The sequence below is a fragment of the Protomyctophum bolini genome (assembly GCF_963924005.1).
Source record: "Protomyctophum bolini genome assembly, chromosome: 14".
NCBI lineage: Eukaryota > Metazoa > Chordata > Actinopteri > Myctophiformes > Myctophidae > Protomyctophum > Protomyctophum bolini.
Window position 1 is genome coordinate 12265257 of NC_137875.1, and position 16508 is coordinate 12281764.

A 16508-nucleotide genomic window follows, 5' to 3' on the forward strand; every position below is an offset into this window, starting at 1 on the left:
GACAGGCTGACAGCTATAGTGATAGTTACTACTTTCTACTGTCTAGTGGGGTGTTGGTGACAGGCTGACAGCTATAGTGATAGTTAGTAGTTACTACTTTCTACTGTCTAGTGGGGTGTTGGTGACAGGCTGACAGCTATAGTGATAGTTACTACTTTCTACTGTCTAGTGGGGTGTTGGTGACAGGCTGACAGCTATAGTGATAGTTACTACTTTCTACTGTCTAGTGGGGTGTTGGTGACAGGCTGACAGCTATAGTGATAGTTACTACTTTCTACTGTCTAGTGGGGTGATGGTGACAGGCTGACAGCTATAGTGATAGTTACTACTTTCTACGGTCTAGTGGGGTGATGGTGACAGGCTGACAGCTATAGTGATAGCCTTTCTACTGTCTAGTGGGGTGTTGGTGACAGGCTGACAGCTACAGTATAGTGATAGCCTTTCTACTGTCTAGTGGGGTGATGGTGACAGGCTGACAGCTATAGTGATAGTTACTACTTTCTACTGTCTAGTGAGGTGATGGTGACAGGCTGACAGCGATAGTGATAGCCTACTACTATAGTGCTTACTTGAAAGTACCAATACAACAATCTCGGAATAGTGTGTTACAGTACAAGTATACGTGTACATTCGTTGCAGAATTCACATTCTGACGAGGCAAAGCACATGTAACACTGATGTTGGTGTGCAGCAGTTGAGAGACAATCTCACCACTGTCTGTGGAAACCTCTTACTGTATGTATAAAAACGTTAACCTGTGTTCCAAAAAAACCTGTGTTTTTCAAAAATAGCACATAGCCTATAGACTAGAGGATATGCGCACAAACGCCTACCCGGAAGTTATGTGGGAACGCAAAAAACTACTTTCTGGCCTTGACAGCCCATACATCCAAACAGAAAAGTCCTATATCTGATTGTATTAAAACGATGTTAAACAACGTTAAACTCACTTTGCCACTCGATTTCCCATTCACCATCTATCTATAACGTGTCACATCACATTGTGAGCTCATCTAGATCGGCTGCGAGAATTGACATTCGACGACGGCCAAATGAGAGCTTTGAGACTTAACTGGACTCTGACAAGGTTTAATTTAATGTAGCTTAAGTTTACATTAAAGATTAAACCAAAACTACAATTGCACAGAAAAAAACAAAAACAAAAAAAACCTCACAAACGAATGTATAAAAAGAGGCATTTTCATTGTTCAGTAGTTCTCATGACTAATAATGATATATATTTGTTCTGTTTTTTGTTGTTGCTTAATAGACTGATTTCCCTTCCTGATTTACAGTGATATAGGGCCTAGGCTACAGCTTACTATTACAGACATGTATATTACACATAGTACGCATCATATTACTGAACATTTACTTGTCATACAGTAGAATATAACCATGATTTACAGAAAGCAGCAGCGGCATTAAGAACAAAATAATTGCAAAGAAAAGGCAGTGAAAGTTAAAATAATTACTTCAGAGGCAAACCAGAGACATTATGACTGTAAAATAAAGTAGTCATAAGACAGCAACATGGTTTTTATGAAAATCATGACTTGTACGAACGGTACACAACAAGCGTATTGCTTATTTAGTTATTATAATGATCTGCGTCGTTAGGAGAAGCACTGGTAAACATTATTTATTGTGCAGTCGAGTGCTTCACAGAAAGACCAAAAATAATCACACTGCTGAAACTGCTGTTGGGAATAGGCAGGGCTGCAACTATTGATTATGTTCTTATCCCATTACTTTTTTTGATTCATTTCATCGATTGAGAAGCGATTGTAAACTTTTTGTATTATCAACGAAACTAACTTGAAACTTGAAACTAAATTGTTTTTATTAAATAATCGCCGAAATCGAATAAATATTTTAGCTCTATTAACTTAATAATTGCAGCCCTATTCAAATGACAGCTCCAACTAAACCTGTCACCAGTTAGTAAAGATTTAAGACTCTTTAAGTCTAAAACATATTTTTACTGCATTCACAATAATCTTTTCTACGGTAGAACCCGCTTGTTTACAGGATCTACATTCTACAGTATGTGTGCAGAGCCACTCGAAAGTCAGAGGCCGTTGGGGAGAATTTGAATGAGAAATATTTGTTTGGACATGCGTTTGCAGAGAGGATGCCGTTAGGCAACCAGCCAACCACCCTACAGAGAAGTGGCTCATAGTGTCACAATAAACTGTAGATCATTGGTTCTCAAAGTGGGGTCCGGCGACCCCCAGGGTCCTTGAGGGAGTTCTAGGGGGTCCCCCCCAGCTATGATGGATAGTTAGTAACCAAATGGACCCTTATGGGTCTGTAACTCACAACTGAAATGTACTGTAATTCTGCAAACTGTTAATAAATACTTCAATCAATCCATTATTGTACACTCAAGAGTTAAATTAACATTGATTTTTACAATATAAATTGGGGTCACAGAGGTATAAATGCCTAATGCAAAACTGGCAATCACTGCTAGGGCCGTAAACATCTTCTCTTATGGGGGTCCCTGGCATATCTCTTCAAGAGATATGTGTCAATTTGTGGGTCCTTGAAATGAAAAAGTTTGAGAACTGCTGTAGATGGTCTACTCTAATAGATATGTATTTTTAATGCTAAAACAAAAACAAAAGTTAAATTTAAGCTCAATTACTGCCAAGGATGACTTTTACGACTTTTTCTCCAATGGACCAGTCACCTCACCTGACTGCCATTAAATGTGTGTGACTGTATGATGCAAAGTATAATATGGTGGTGGTCAAAGGTTTTAAAATAAACAAGAGTTAATATATGGTTGAAGACAAAAGGTGATAAGGAGCATGTTGAGAATCTCTCCAGTATATATCATTGTTATCTTGACACGGATGTTTGTATAGCTAAATAAAGATTTGAGTAAAGAAGTGCTGTCTGTCTATACTAGCGTTGTAGGTAAACAATAAAACTTAAGATACAATGCTCCCATCCGGTGGCGACAACAGGCAACTACGCCAATAAATAAGAGCATGTCATATTATACCTCTAAGTGCACATTTTAGTTGTGTCATTGCACGCTGCCTCCCAGACATTAAAATTAATTTACAATTCATAGCAATCTCAGCACGCTACAGTAGGACACTTTGACATGTCAACTACATACTCACTGAGAACAAATTAAATTAAAATCCATGCAACACGCATGAAAATGATTCCCTGATTCCCAGAAACATCACAGCCTCGCTTCCATTGCACGGTACTTTAAACAGCGCTCATCTGATCTGCTACAACACTTTCCCTTACTACTTAAAACCCTTTGTGATCTTCCAACAAACCCATTTTGGGCGGGAACCCCTTTTGGCGTTTTAAACATTATAATATAATTTAGCTATTGAAAAATAGCAGATCTACAAGCTCGAGGTCTGCTATTTTTGAAAAATCTCGAAAATTGGAGGATTTTGAGGTCAGGCCTACAGTAAATGGGTTAAGCCATTCAGGACGGGAACCCCTTTTGGGTTTTTTTTTTACTCGATGTGTGTGAAACTGGGGGTCCTTCAAATTAAACACGGGTTGAGAATCACTGCTAGAGCTGTAAAGATCTCCTGTTATGGGGGTTCCAAATGGGGGTCCGTGGGATCATTTGGGGGTCCTTGACAGGGAAAAGTTTGGGGAACCACTGATCTAGGATTCTCCACAATCGGGATTGAGAGAATCTGGCGTCGGACGAGCTCTAATTCCTACTTCCATCACACGGCGGTTCTGCCTGCCGGACAGTTCAATGTAACAATGTGTGGCGTTACGTCATACTGTAGTACAGAGTATACATTATTATACCAGTTACTTCCCCTGAGGCCTCATTAACAACACTATCGATAAGACAACCAAACGGAGCAAAAAGGCAATGAAAATATGACACGAATAGCAACCTGTCTAGAAGGCCATATCTGCACCATGGAAATTAAAGACACTCTGAAAAGGTAGTGTTTTGTAAAGCACATTTTGCTACGTGAATGCAGGGGGAGGCGTACATGGGTGAGTGGGTTGCTATGTGAATGCAGGGGGAGGGGCATGTGAGTGGGTTGCTAAGGTGTTGCTATCAACAGTTTGCTTGCCCAGAGCCTGGGCATCGTTTGCACCGTGATGCCACACTCTGCTGTCTGTTTCCATGGGAACAGTTGCCAGGGAGTCGCCCCGAAGCCAAGACACGTGTTGTTGGCCAGCGGAAGAAAACACTTCCTCATGGTGGGACGGAAAAGCAGGATATGGAATAGGAGAGACAACTGGATGTCGCTCAAACTGGAGGGGTGTGTGTGTGTGTGTCTCCAAATAAATTGGACATTACAAGTTAATAATTTCAATGCTGTAACCGGTAACCGTTTAACGTTAACAGGTAACCGTTTAACGTCTTTTCACGATGCATCAGGCTTACTTTAGAGTTTACACCGATGGCAAACAGTGGACTTCCATTACAGCCCATCCAATCAGATTATCGTTAGGTCTTGTGTACGGGTACACATACCGTAACAACACCACAGACCTTCTTTTAGTCCAATCAATGACGGTCTTCCATAATACAGCCCAACCAATCAGAACAAGCCTCCCTGGACTTCTTTGGCAAAACTCTTGACGCGTGATTCAGACTGCCTATGGTGGATCTGACCACATGACACTGGGACTGGAAGAAAGCAGTGCATTATGGGTGCTTTTGGTAGCAGAGCGGATGGTGCATCAACTGCATGATTTTACAGCAACACAAGTTAATCTCATCAACGTACAGAACGATCAGGTCATCAGGAACACTTGTAGCACTAAAAATAAATGTATTCGTTCAACTCATCGATGGCCCCTTGAACTCATCGTTCGGGGGCAGAATTCACCCTTTGTCAGACGGGTTGGTCTGATTGGTCCCTGACTGACTAACCAGCAGGCTCTTTCTGCCTTGTTCCACCCTGGTTCCGCGTTGCTCATGTTTGCTATAACATAATTTTTGGAAGAAACTAAAAACAAACATGATATGCCCAGTCACCATGCTGCACCTGTGATGTTCCTTTTTACAGACACCAAGGTTAAAATAAGAATTGAACGTACAGAATATCAATACGAAGCAATTGAAAAACATGTTATTTCAATGGTAGTGGATGGAGAAAAATGATTTTTGTCCAACCATGAAACAGCAACCAATGGATGCGAAGAGGGGCAAACCATGGGCGAACTTGACTTGACATGGACTTGACAAAGGGTGAATTGGGAGCTTGAGAAAATAAATATAGAAGGGGTCTGGGTCAACCAAGTAGAGTTAAAGTATAAATGTTTTAAGTTGTTTTAAAGCCAACATGTTTCATCATTGTGGCCTTTATCATGATAATAACGATAATAATTGTATCATTTATCATGATAAACAAATAAGATTCTTAGTGATACAAGTGTAGCTGGAACCACCTCTCTGACCTCCGTTTGCTGCGTCTACGTTACTATTATAAAGCAAAAGCTCAGTCTGAGCACATATTATATGAAAATACCCTAAATATTATGTCTCAGCATGAAGACACAAAGACATTGAGTGAGTCTAGCCTGAAAGCATAAAGACACGACGACAGTGAGTGAGTCTAGTCTGAAAGCGGTATTTTTCTGCTGGGTTCAATTTCACGTGTACTTTGGCTTATGTGTGCAGTAACTTTAAGTGAACCTTGAAGCTACGTCAAATCAGACTGAGGCGCACACAACACAGTAGAGTACCGACGACCTTTTTAAACGTGAAAGACCGCTTTACGTCAGTGCGGGCGAGCACATTTTGTTGGAGGTGCACACGGTCGGGGAGAGGCTAGTTGAGATGGAGGACTTGCTTCATGAACTCGTAGGTGGTGAAGGCCACGGCCTGTGAAGGGATACAGCGCACGTAGTTGATAGACAGACCTCGATACAGACCTTTCTTCACACCGTAGGTGCTGTGCACGTACTTCAGCGTCTTCGTCAGCGTTCTGTTCACGTACGACAAAAAAACCCCAAAAGGAATGGAAGTTATTATTTACATTTTTTTTCCCAGATACAGAATAGGACCTCAAAGTCTTGAGTCCAATGCCTTCTGTTTGTTTCAAACTGATAATGTAATCACAGATGGTTCCCAGGTTGGACGGGAAGGGACACGCTATTCCAACCAGTTCCTTTCCCCTCCATCAGGTGCCCTGGCTGGCCAGGGGGAGGCACTATAGAGAGTAGAGACCCTAGGATTACTGCATGTTTTTTTGTGAAGGTACCTAACCTAGGGGACACAGTGGAGAACATGCAAACTCCACACAGAAAGGCCAAGGAGGAGACAACACGCCCCCCCTCAGGGTCCACAGCAGGAATCGAACCCAGGACCTTCTAGCTGTGAGGTAACAGTTATACCGAGTCCGACTGTGCCACTATGCCCAAATTACCTGTTCTATCCTCGAACAAAAAATACAATATGGGCAAACCGTTTGTTTGGAGGAAGCTGTACTTACAGACATTTGTCAGAGTCAGGGAGCACAGCTCCCAACTGCATTCTCCTTCTGGCAACATCCAGAGGGTAACTATAGAGAGGAGACACAATCAGAATTACACACACAATTCAGGAATTACCGCCAAGAATAACGGCTTCTAACTCAATGACATCCTAAGCTTCCAGGAAGAGAAAGGCTGTGATTTCTATAGAGGGAATGCGCGTGACATCATCATACCCGGAAGTTATGCGGGAATGCCTACTGAGTGGCAAAAAATGACTTTCTGGCCTTGACAGCCCATACATCCAAGTCCTATTTGATTGCATTAAATTACTTTAAAGAACATAAAATTCACTTTTTTGCCACTCGATCTGCCATTCACTTTATGCATGCTCATACACTCTATTTCTATTAGCTTGTAGTCCCCATCGATGATGTCATTGCTAGTCAGAGTGCAGATCAGCTATTTCCACTATTTGTTCCACTAGGGCCCTGTAGGGCTTGATAAGTGGTATCTGAAGTGTGTGTGGTGTATCCATGTGTGCGTGCGTGCGTGCGTGTGTGCGCACATGCATAGGGGGCCATGCCGATAATTGTTGGGGACTTACGATATGGTCTGGGCGATGGCTCCGGCCACGCCTCCACACAGCAGGTTGACCTGCGGCTTCAGAACCAGGACGTCGGGGTTGTCTGAGGACGGACGGCCCAGATGCTCCGGGAAGTGAGTCAGACCCATACTCTTCAACGTCCCGAAGGTGAAGAAGGAAAAACCTACGGGACGGGACAGAGGGAATGTGACAGTCAGGTCATAAGGGAACTCCCTATTTGAACTTTCTTTTTCCTGTGTTCTATAATGCCCTACTTTGTCGTACAAGAATGCTGTGCACTTAAACCCTTGGTTAACACTCTGGGTTATTTAATCCATTAAATCAAATCGCCCAGCGATTTATAGCAGCGGAGACATTTAGCGATGGACCAGGCGCTCCCAGATGTAGCTGAAGTAGCCAAAACACTCCCGAGGCGGGACGGGAGGTATGATTCATTCTAACGCGACTAGCGACGGGACCGCGGTAGGCCGTCTAACACATAACCAATTAGAATTGGACAGAATGATTTAGATAAAGAGTTATTCACGTTTTAAGATTTTTGATCTCATCAGCTAAAATGAGATAAAAAGAATGTGGAGCAACGCGATCGGTTTTGATATCAATAATCTCCGTCCTTTTTATCAATCCTGAGTGCTGGGCATTACTAATTGATTGAACGGAGAACTCCGTCCTTGCCGCTCAGGGTGATTTTGTAACCCATTTTTTCACACAGTGTCAATTATCTAATGTAATCCTGGGCACTACACTTCCTCTGCCAACCTGGGGGGGCACCGGACTGACCTCATGCTTCCTCAGAGTTTCCCCGGCCGAACGTAGCACGTGGAAGGAACACGTTTTTCCGACCAGTTCCTTTCCCCTCCATCAAGCGCCCCGGCTGGCCAGGGGGAGGTAGTTTAGAGACCAGGATTACTGCATGTTTTTTGTGAGGGTACCTACCTCACTAAGGGACACGGGGAGAACATGCAAACTCCACACAGAAAGGCGGAGGAGAGAACATGCCACCAGCGGGAATTGAAACCTAGGACCTTCTAGCTGTGAGGCGACAGCACTACCGACTGTGTCACTGTGCCCCTTGCTCTGTACAAACTTGAAGACCAGCATGCGGTTATTACATTATGAGTTGGTACACCAGCTAATATTCCTAGCAGAATTGGGATGCTAGAGTTCAAGAAGTGGTTAGTGAGAACAAATCTAAGAGAGGATGACCACCACTGACCTGCATAGGGGGCCATGCCGATAATTGTTGGGGTCAGTCCCCTGTAGAACCCCTGGACTCCCCCTTCCTTTAACAAAATAATAACAGGAAATCACACCAGGCTCAGATGCTTTATAGAGAGAAGACACATAAAACAACTTGACCTGAGGAGCCAAGGAGCCTGTCAAGAATGCTTTCAAGATGTTTCAAAAACAGCAGATGTAGATGATGTTTCAAGCCACACTGTAGAAATAGCAGTCGATCTAAAAGCTCACAATGCATTGAGAGCGTAGAGAGGATGTTAGTCTGCCAACTACAGACCAATCTACTGTAAATGCTTGCCGTTGCGTTGGCGAGTGCGGCACTGACCTTAAGGTAAATGGTGTGGAAGGCGTTGGCTATGCCAGTGTAGCGTTGCTCTGTACCGGTCACCTGGAAGGCCAGCCTGGCTCGGATCACGTCCAGGGGGTATGTAAAGATCACTGCCGTTATCCCTGCAAGTCATCAACACAAAGATTCTCTACGGACCCATATGTACACTTCAGTACATTCAATTAAGACTGAATAAAGTCAACAGCATTCCTTTTTTGAGTGGTGCCTCGGCTCCATTACGGAGCCATGTGTGTCCCTATGTCAAAACACTGATGAACATACTATTGATTGGGCACCGATCCAAAAAAGAATCATCAACATGTCCGTACACGGACAAAATGTTGTAATTTTTTTTACAAACCATTATAATGTTCTTATTTTGATTACTGAATGTTGACAAGTCTCCAGGTCATCTTCAGAATATGTATAACACTTATTTACTATGACACTATTAGGAGTCCAGTACTAGTGGCTCTCAGATGTTTTATTTTTACCCCAATAACTCAGAGAGTGCAAATAGAACCAAACTTTTGACCCGTAAAGGGTCCATTTGGTTCCACTCTCAGTTACAGACCTGTAATGGTCAGGGCTTTATGTGTTTCTGGTAATGTTATTGTTTTGTTTGTCCGTGGCAACATTTTAATTTTGACAAAAACGACAAGTGAGCATGGCGATAGATGAACCCTGATCATCATCATCATCATCAGTGAGAGATTATTGACCTGCCATGGAGCCGGCCATGAGGCGATGGATGTGTCCGGAGATGCCCAGCCGTTTTCTTAGCCACTGTGAATTACAAGGAACGTTGTCAGGCTACAGTAGTGTTGATTTGGACAGCCAATTTTATTTTTCACGTTAGACACTTGAAATGTTTTAGAGTTCGAATGAATGTAATTCATGTGCATAATGTAATTTACAAACAGATGTGAGGGCGCTTAAATTAATTGACTTTAAAAAATATGTATATTTAAGAAAAGTCCTCTCTCTCACGCTTGTGCCAGTGCCAGTGATCACCCTGTGCCAAATGTTTGCAAAATATACAAGCTACCAACGTGTTGCATTGTGACATGTTGTGAGCCATTAGATGTTTTTTGAAAATAATAAATTATACTACTGCAATCATTTATAATTTCAAAATCAATCTCCTAAACTACTTTGCATACCATTGCCACTTTTGGGGGACACAGTGGCATCATTCCGACACACCGCCATTCAAGCTACTTGGCTTAAGCGTGCGGTTAGGGTTAGTAAATGAGTCAGAATGGCGATGTCATCGGAACAGCGGGCTTCGGAATGCCGGTGTGTAACCCCCACCACTTTTGGATGCCAGCTTACCTTTTTATAATTGTCAAAGGCCATGAACTGGATGGCTCCGTAGGGGAAGATCCTGACCATCATAGCTCCGTTGCCCTTGTACAAACCCAGGAAGCCTTCCTTCTGAGGCACGGCCCGCAGAGTGGCAAACACCCCTATAGGACAGAGGGACCCAAACGCTTAGAGTGAACAGTGAACACTCCTGTAGGACAGAGGGACCCAAACGCTTAGAGAGAGTGAACACTCCTGTAGGACTGAGGGACCCAAACGCTTAGAGAGAGTGAACAGTGAACACTCCTGTAGGACAGAGGGACCCAAACGCTTAGAGAGAGTGAACAGTGAACACTCCTAAGGCAACGGTAAACTAATATGACTGCAGAGCGGGTAGCCAAAAGGCGAACTGACAATTTTTCTTTTTAAAAGGAAAAAAATCTGAATATTCCTCTCTCGCTCGGTATCATTGAGGATGCGCTAGGACGTCTACAGACGTCGTATGTACCGCTCGGTTCGAGTCCGGTATGTACAGAATGTGTTAATGATTATATCTGGTTTCAGTATTCATTTATGATATAATTATGTGACCAGATTTGAATGAGAGCCTGCCATCGCGCAAACTTTTTTTTAATCCAAAATGAGTTACCGTAATAGCACAGGCAGACTCTTCACATACTAGAGCATGTCTGAAAAAAGTGTCAAAGCTGAAATGTAAATAATATAAATGCTTAAACATGTCCTTGGTGTAATGCTAGAGACCACAGAAGTGAACTTTCAAGCCTGTTTTCTCAACTCGCTGTTTTCTGCAAGACATTACTCTATAAGCTATATCTCCAAAACTGGTGGGTCAAACTGAACAACCAATGTCAATTTGAAGCTATGATTTCCTGCTTTCATATGACATGAAAAAAAAAGAAAATTAAAAAAAATTCAATGGCAGTCCCCCAATTTAGTCACATATTTTCTCTATTATTAAGGTTATTTTTGCAGTCAGTTTATATTTGAGGTGGGGAGGGGGGGCGCGAGACATGACCAAAGCATTTCCGGGGGGTCCCCAGCCAAAAAGAGATTGCAACAAACAAAACAACTCTTAAGCCATTTAGACCTGAGAACTGATTCTACAAATGCTTCTAAATCATGAGTTTTCAGAAAAATGTATGATTCTGCATCAGTGGTTCTCAAGCTATTTCTCAGAATTAAATGTATTTGGCCGTGGACCCCAATCTCAAAATATGTTGTTCCAGGGACCACCAGAAGCAAAGATTTGAGTTAAAAACATTCGCTCTGAAATAATATATAATAATAGTAACGGCTTTCAAAATAAAACGGTTCTCTGTTGAAATGGATGGTGGCAGTTTTCAAGTATAAAGTCAGCCACCAGATGGCAGTGAGTTAATGAAGCCAATTCTACAAATGTCAGACCCCCATCTAAAAACATTTTGTTCCAGGGAGGGAAGACACAGAAGCAAAGATTTGAGTTCAAAATGTTCACTTTAAAAATATATATGTATATAATATATCTAATCCAAAGATTTGCACATATTTTCATGAGAAAAGTCTGCGGCCAATTACATATATTTTTGGAGGTCCTTGACATGAAAATGCTTGAGAATGACGGACATAGAAATATGAGGTTTTTCGGAACACTGTCAGGATGTAGAAGATGTAGAAGCCCTCAAAATGAGTTAATAATCTAACCTAGATGCTTGTAGTGCGGGTTCTGGGCTTGAAGGAGGATCTTCACTCTGTCCAGTGGAGCGATGGTGGACTTGGCACAGCATCCTGCTACACCTAAACACACACAAATCAGAAAGCCAACATTGTTACGCCAGTAAACAGTGGTTCCCAAAGGGTTCCAGCGGTCCTTGAGGGAGTTCCAGCGGGGCCCCCCCAACTAAATGATAGTTTGGAACCAAATGGACCCTTATGGGTCTGTAACTCTGAGAGTGTACAAATGGAACCAAATGGACCATAACGGGTCCATTTGGTTCCATTTGTACACTCAAATTAACATTGATTTTACAATATAAATGGGGGGTCTGTAGACTAATGCATGTCAAACTGAGGGTCCTCAGAAATTAAACGGGTTGAGAATCACCGCTAGAGCCGTCAAAATCTTCTCTTATGGGGGTGCCTGGCATATATTTTTCAAATGGGTGGTCCACGGACTAATAAGTGTCAGTTAACATGAAAAAGTTTGGGAACCACTGCTGTAAAAAATACATAATATGCTATCTAAATTATTATTATGACCTCAACATTATTTTTATAACAACAGGCGCCACCCGGGCGCCTGTTATAAAAATAACTAAACTGAAGTCTACACAATGAGATAATGCATTATGTAGGAGAATTGTTGCCTTTTATCTCTCCTATGGTACCAACATAAATACAGCATTGTGGACAAAAACATATCCAACTATAACAGAATATTCTTTAGTTTTGGGTCTGAGAGGCTAAAAGTGTCATGGTGGTCCGTGGCTCAAATGATGAATAAATAATGGCCCTTTTGATGTGAAAAGGGTTGAAAACCACTCACTGCACCAACTGAGCGCCCTCAGATACTAATGACTTCACCCCTGACAGAGTTGAATACACCAGACTTATGAAATATGCAAGCCATGTGACACTATCAGTCTATCATAGTGCTGCCGTGCAATGCATGATGGGCAATAAACATCAAGTGACCTTTGGTCAGGCTTGTTTCGTGGCAGCAACATTCGTGAGTATTCTCAAAAGACATAATGTTCCCATTATTCAAACAAACATACAAGCTTCCGGGCATTAGAAACAAATAAGTATTTCAGCTGGCTAGGCACATGAAACCCGGCCTAAGCAGTGATTTTGCAGTCCGTTTTCAGATTAAAATACAGTGCAGGCTACTTAGCAATGCAGCTGCTGCTAATTAAATTAAGTGGGTGTGTTCAATTTTGTGTGCTGCCCCAGAGCCATGGGTGTGCCAATGTGCAAGCAGAGACAACAGTCATATTAAAAAAGACAGGTTGCATTTCATTGACAAGAGCTTCAACACTGTATTCAACATTTTCACATAAAGGCATGGGTTGTGGACATATTGTCCAACTCACGCTGCACTTTAACTGTAGATTCCCCCTTGCAGCATGAGCATTTGTGTGTTTGTATTGCATACAGACACTACTTTAGTGGAACCAACGCTTTCTTCTTTCAGTGCAGTACAATGTACTCAGCTGCAGCTGTGTTGCTTACATCACTGTGCACTAACAGACGAATACACGGAGTGGCACTCATGATAACTGCGGTGTCAAGCGGCAATAATCTAATATTCAAACATGTATACACCAAAACCAATTTACAGTTAATTGAAGCCCATCACACACCGTCTGCGGCGCGACGCGTTGCCGCGCGGCCTGGAAAATAGAACTGGGTTCTATCGGCGCGCCAGGCGACGCAGCGCCGCGCAGCAGACGCAGCCGGTGTGTGGTGGGCTTGATTTAAAAGTGTGCTCGTGCTCCAGACAAGTGACTTTTGTGCCCGGACAAGTGAATGGGAAATGTACTTGTCCGAAGTGCCTCAAAAACGTAATGTCAAGCCCTGCCTAATATATATATATATATATATGACTAGAATCACAGTGGCATTTGTAATTTCAAGGGAGAGTGGTTAACAAGGCTAGACAACAATACCCCCAAAGGAGTGGGGACCACTTAAATGACTGTTCTAGTAGTAAGGTGTGTGTCGCTGTCAGGTGGTCTTACCTCCAGCTACGAAGGAACGCAGGAAGTGGTAGTCCCTCTGGGCTGGGGGCGCCATCGCGGCAGGAGTGGAGGCCACAGCCTCCGACGTCATGGTGGGACGGGTGCTCAGGAGTCCGACGCATGGACGGGTGCAGCACCCATTACTAGAGGGCTGGAGGGGATAAAATGTTGTTTGTTACTCAGTCACCTTCTTTTAAGTGTGATCCTACAAGATCACATACAGATGGCATAATGTGATAACAGCAGGTATATGTATGTGCAGTGTTTGGAACATCATAATGCAGGTGTCGGTGTGTGTACAAACATGCGCTTGTAGAAACATGCAGTTGGCACTATCATGAGGACTAATGAATGATGCATCTTTTTTTTAAGATTGCTGCGAGATTAATATTAATGGGATGATAGACATACAAAGCATCATACTTGAAAAACAAAGTTATGGCATGGAGTACTGTCAGCGCAGGCCCAGTGTCACCAAGATGCCAAAAGCCGCGAGCGGCAGGCGTCTCTTCCAGGTTTTTAGAAAGCTGGTTAGAAACCAGCTCTCTAAAAACCAGGAAGAGACACATAACTATAGATTACATCACTAAAGAAAGTTAAAAAACATATGGTTGCTTAAGCTCACTTTATCGTTCTATTAATTGCTTTTCCTTTGATGTTAGGAAAATAATTATTGCTCAAGTGTTACTTCCTATTATAGACTACGCAGATGTTGTGTATCAGAACACCATAGACTCATCTTAAGCCTCTCAACGTCTTATATAACTCCCTGTGCAGGTTTAAATTTAAATTTAAATGACTCCCTGTGCAGGTTTAAATTGGCTGCAGCTTAATTTATAAATTAATTTATTTTAGGTGCCCTGCTTACTTGAAGCAGTACCTGACTCAGTCTACCTCGTCATATCCACTAAGACATCTACAATACCCTTACTTTAAAATCCCCAAAATCTCCAATGTGGTTGGGCGGAGGTCTTTGTGCTACAAAGCCCCATTTCATTGGAACAATCTCCCTCTTTCTCTTAGATCCATCTCATCATTTAGTAGCTTCAGGTATTCCTTATATTCACATCTAGACTCAACTTGTCTATGCTTCTAACCTGACGGTAACCAATAATGACAAGTATTTGCACTGTGACCTTATCTCCATTGTGTAACAGCTGATTATGTGGTGGTGGGTGGGGTATGTGGAAGAGGGTGAGCAAGCCATTCGTGTATATGTATGTATTTCTGTGTGTCTGTGTGTCCCCCCTTTGTGCCCATATATGGAGCTGAGTGATTTGTTTGTGACACACTCCATATTTGGACGTATAGCTGCTTTGGGGACTCCTTATATGGTTATGGCTGAGTCATGGTGACATGAGTGTGATGGCTGCTTTGGGGACTCCTTATATGGTTATGGCTAAAAACTTAACTTAAAAATAACTTAACTTAAAAAATAATAACTTAAAAATAAATCTTAAAAAACCCCAAATATGTACGAGCTGCGTTCGCTTCCCGCGTTTGCGCGTCTTACTGGTGTTATGTTTGATGCTGCATCTCAAGGGGCTGTCCCTTCAATAAAAATCTGAAAATCATAACTTTGTAACAACATAATGAATGCAATGAAGCGTGGGGTACCACAACACAGGCCCAGGGTCAGTGTTCATTTTGACAGCAAATGATTTAGTCTTAGTCTTTTGAATAACACGAGTTTTAGTCCTATTTTAATTTTAATAATCTGAAATGGTTTAGTCTTATTCTAGTCATAGTCGACTAAATATCAAAATCTTAGTCCCTTTAGTATTTTAGTCTTAGTCCTTGTCAACAAAATGAACACAGCCCAGGTCAGGATTATAAATACTTAATGCAGAACACTAACAACAATTAAGTGGACAACTGGAAACACATGGTAAACAGGCTAACTACACTGCATGGACACTAACACAGTGTGGCCAGTAAAGACATTGGATATCCTAGCCCAAACATTTAGACTCTCAGGTTTGGCTATGGATATCCCAAAGTAGCCTTCCCGAAAAACCTATTCACATACTTTTCAAAAAAGATGATAGAAAATAAATGACAACACATGTCTGATCAAGTATACTCTTTTGTATTACAGAACATAAGCTGCAGCAAAAGCATGATCAGTAATAGTAATTGCAATACTCACAAGATAAGTGAATGTGTGACTTCTTTCTTCACAGCAGTATACAAAGTGAGTGAGTTGTCACTTGTCAGATGAAGATCTTGCATGAATCAATGCAAACAAACAGCATCTTCTTCTTCCTGGAACTTAATATTGTATAAATAACACACATTCTTGATTCTCCAGTCTCCTCTTCACATTATGAACGCGGATATGACGTACTGACTGTCATAAATCAACTGTCACTTCTTCTTCAACATGTTGATCATGTACGGTTATGACGTTATAATAATTATCTAAATGTGTACATTTGTTGCGTCCAAAATCCACACTGTCTAGGTGTTAATCTACTGTCATGTTTCACTGCCCTTCGCCCGATTGGAACTGTCTGCCTGTCGCGGACGGATGACGTCGCAATGACGTCTTCTAGAAGGGACCAAGAAGGGTCGATGACGTTCTTTTGTAATAATAATAATAATAATAATAATAATAGTCAAATTATTATTATAGACATATGTCTTTATTATCCTAGATAACATCCTCCAACGTGCCAGTGGCCGAATAATGCTAATTATACTCTTAAGTGCATTACATTATTATTTTTAGGAGTACCGTTACCGTACCTTGAAGTTGTTTTTTCTGTCTCTTTTATTTAGGGAAACACACAGGCTAATTACATAATATAATAATACAATTAGGACGTTTAAAAGCTGAGGAATGAACGTGGAATTT

At 41.9% G+C, this 16508-nt stretch overlaps 1 protein-coding gene across 1 annotated transcript; it reads right to left on the bottom strand.

Annotated features, from left to right (window-relative positions):
• Positions 1 to 1073: 1073 nt before the first annotated feature.
• slc25a16 (solute carrier family 25 member 16) lies at positions 1074 to 15939 on the bottom strand. The gene is made up of 10 exons (XM_080782580.1): positions 15801 to 15939; positions 13652 to 13802; positions 11616 to 11708; positions 9945 to 10078; positions 9332 to 9395; positions 8607 to 8731; positions 8259 to 8325; positions 7043 to 7205; positions 6456 to 6524; positions 1074 to 5948 (listed from the first exon to the last, which is right to left on the bottom strand). The coding sequence occupies exons 2-10, from the start codon at positions 13740 to 13742 to the stop codon at positions 5792 to 5794; spliced, it is 963 nt and encodes a 320-aa protein (XP_080638706.1). The 5' UTR covers positions 13743 to 13802; positions 15801 to 15939; the 3' UTR covers positions 1074 to 5791.
• Positions 15940 to 16508: the final 569 nt, after the last annotated feature.

Excerpts from the sequence above, each read along its gene's own strand:
- slc25a16 (XM_080782580.1), bottom strand. The coding sequence starts at position 13,742 with ATGACGTCGGAGGCTGTGGCCTCCACTCCTGCCGCGATGGCGCCCCCA. Across the intron at positions 7,206-8,258 it reads CGGCATGGCCCCCTATGCAG|GTTTTTCCTTCTTCACCTTC; the intron begins GTCAGTGGTGGT and ends CCCGTCCCGTAG. Across the intron at positions 5,949-6,455 it reads CCTGACTCTGACAAATGTCT|AACGCTGACGAAGACGCTGA; the intron begins GTAAGTACAGCT and ends GTACGTGAACAG.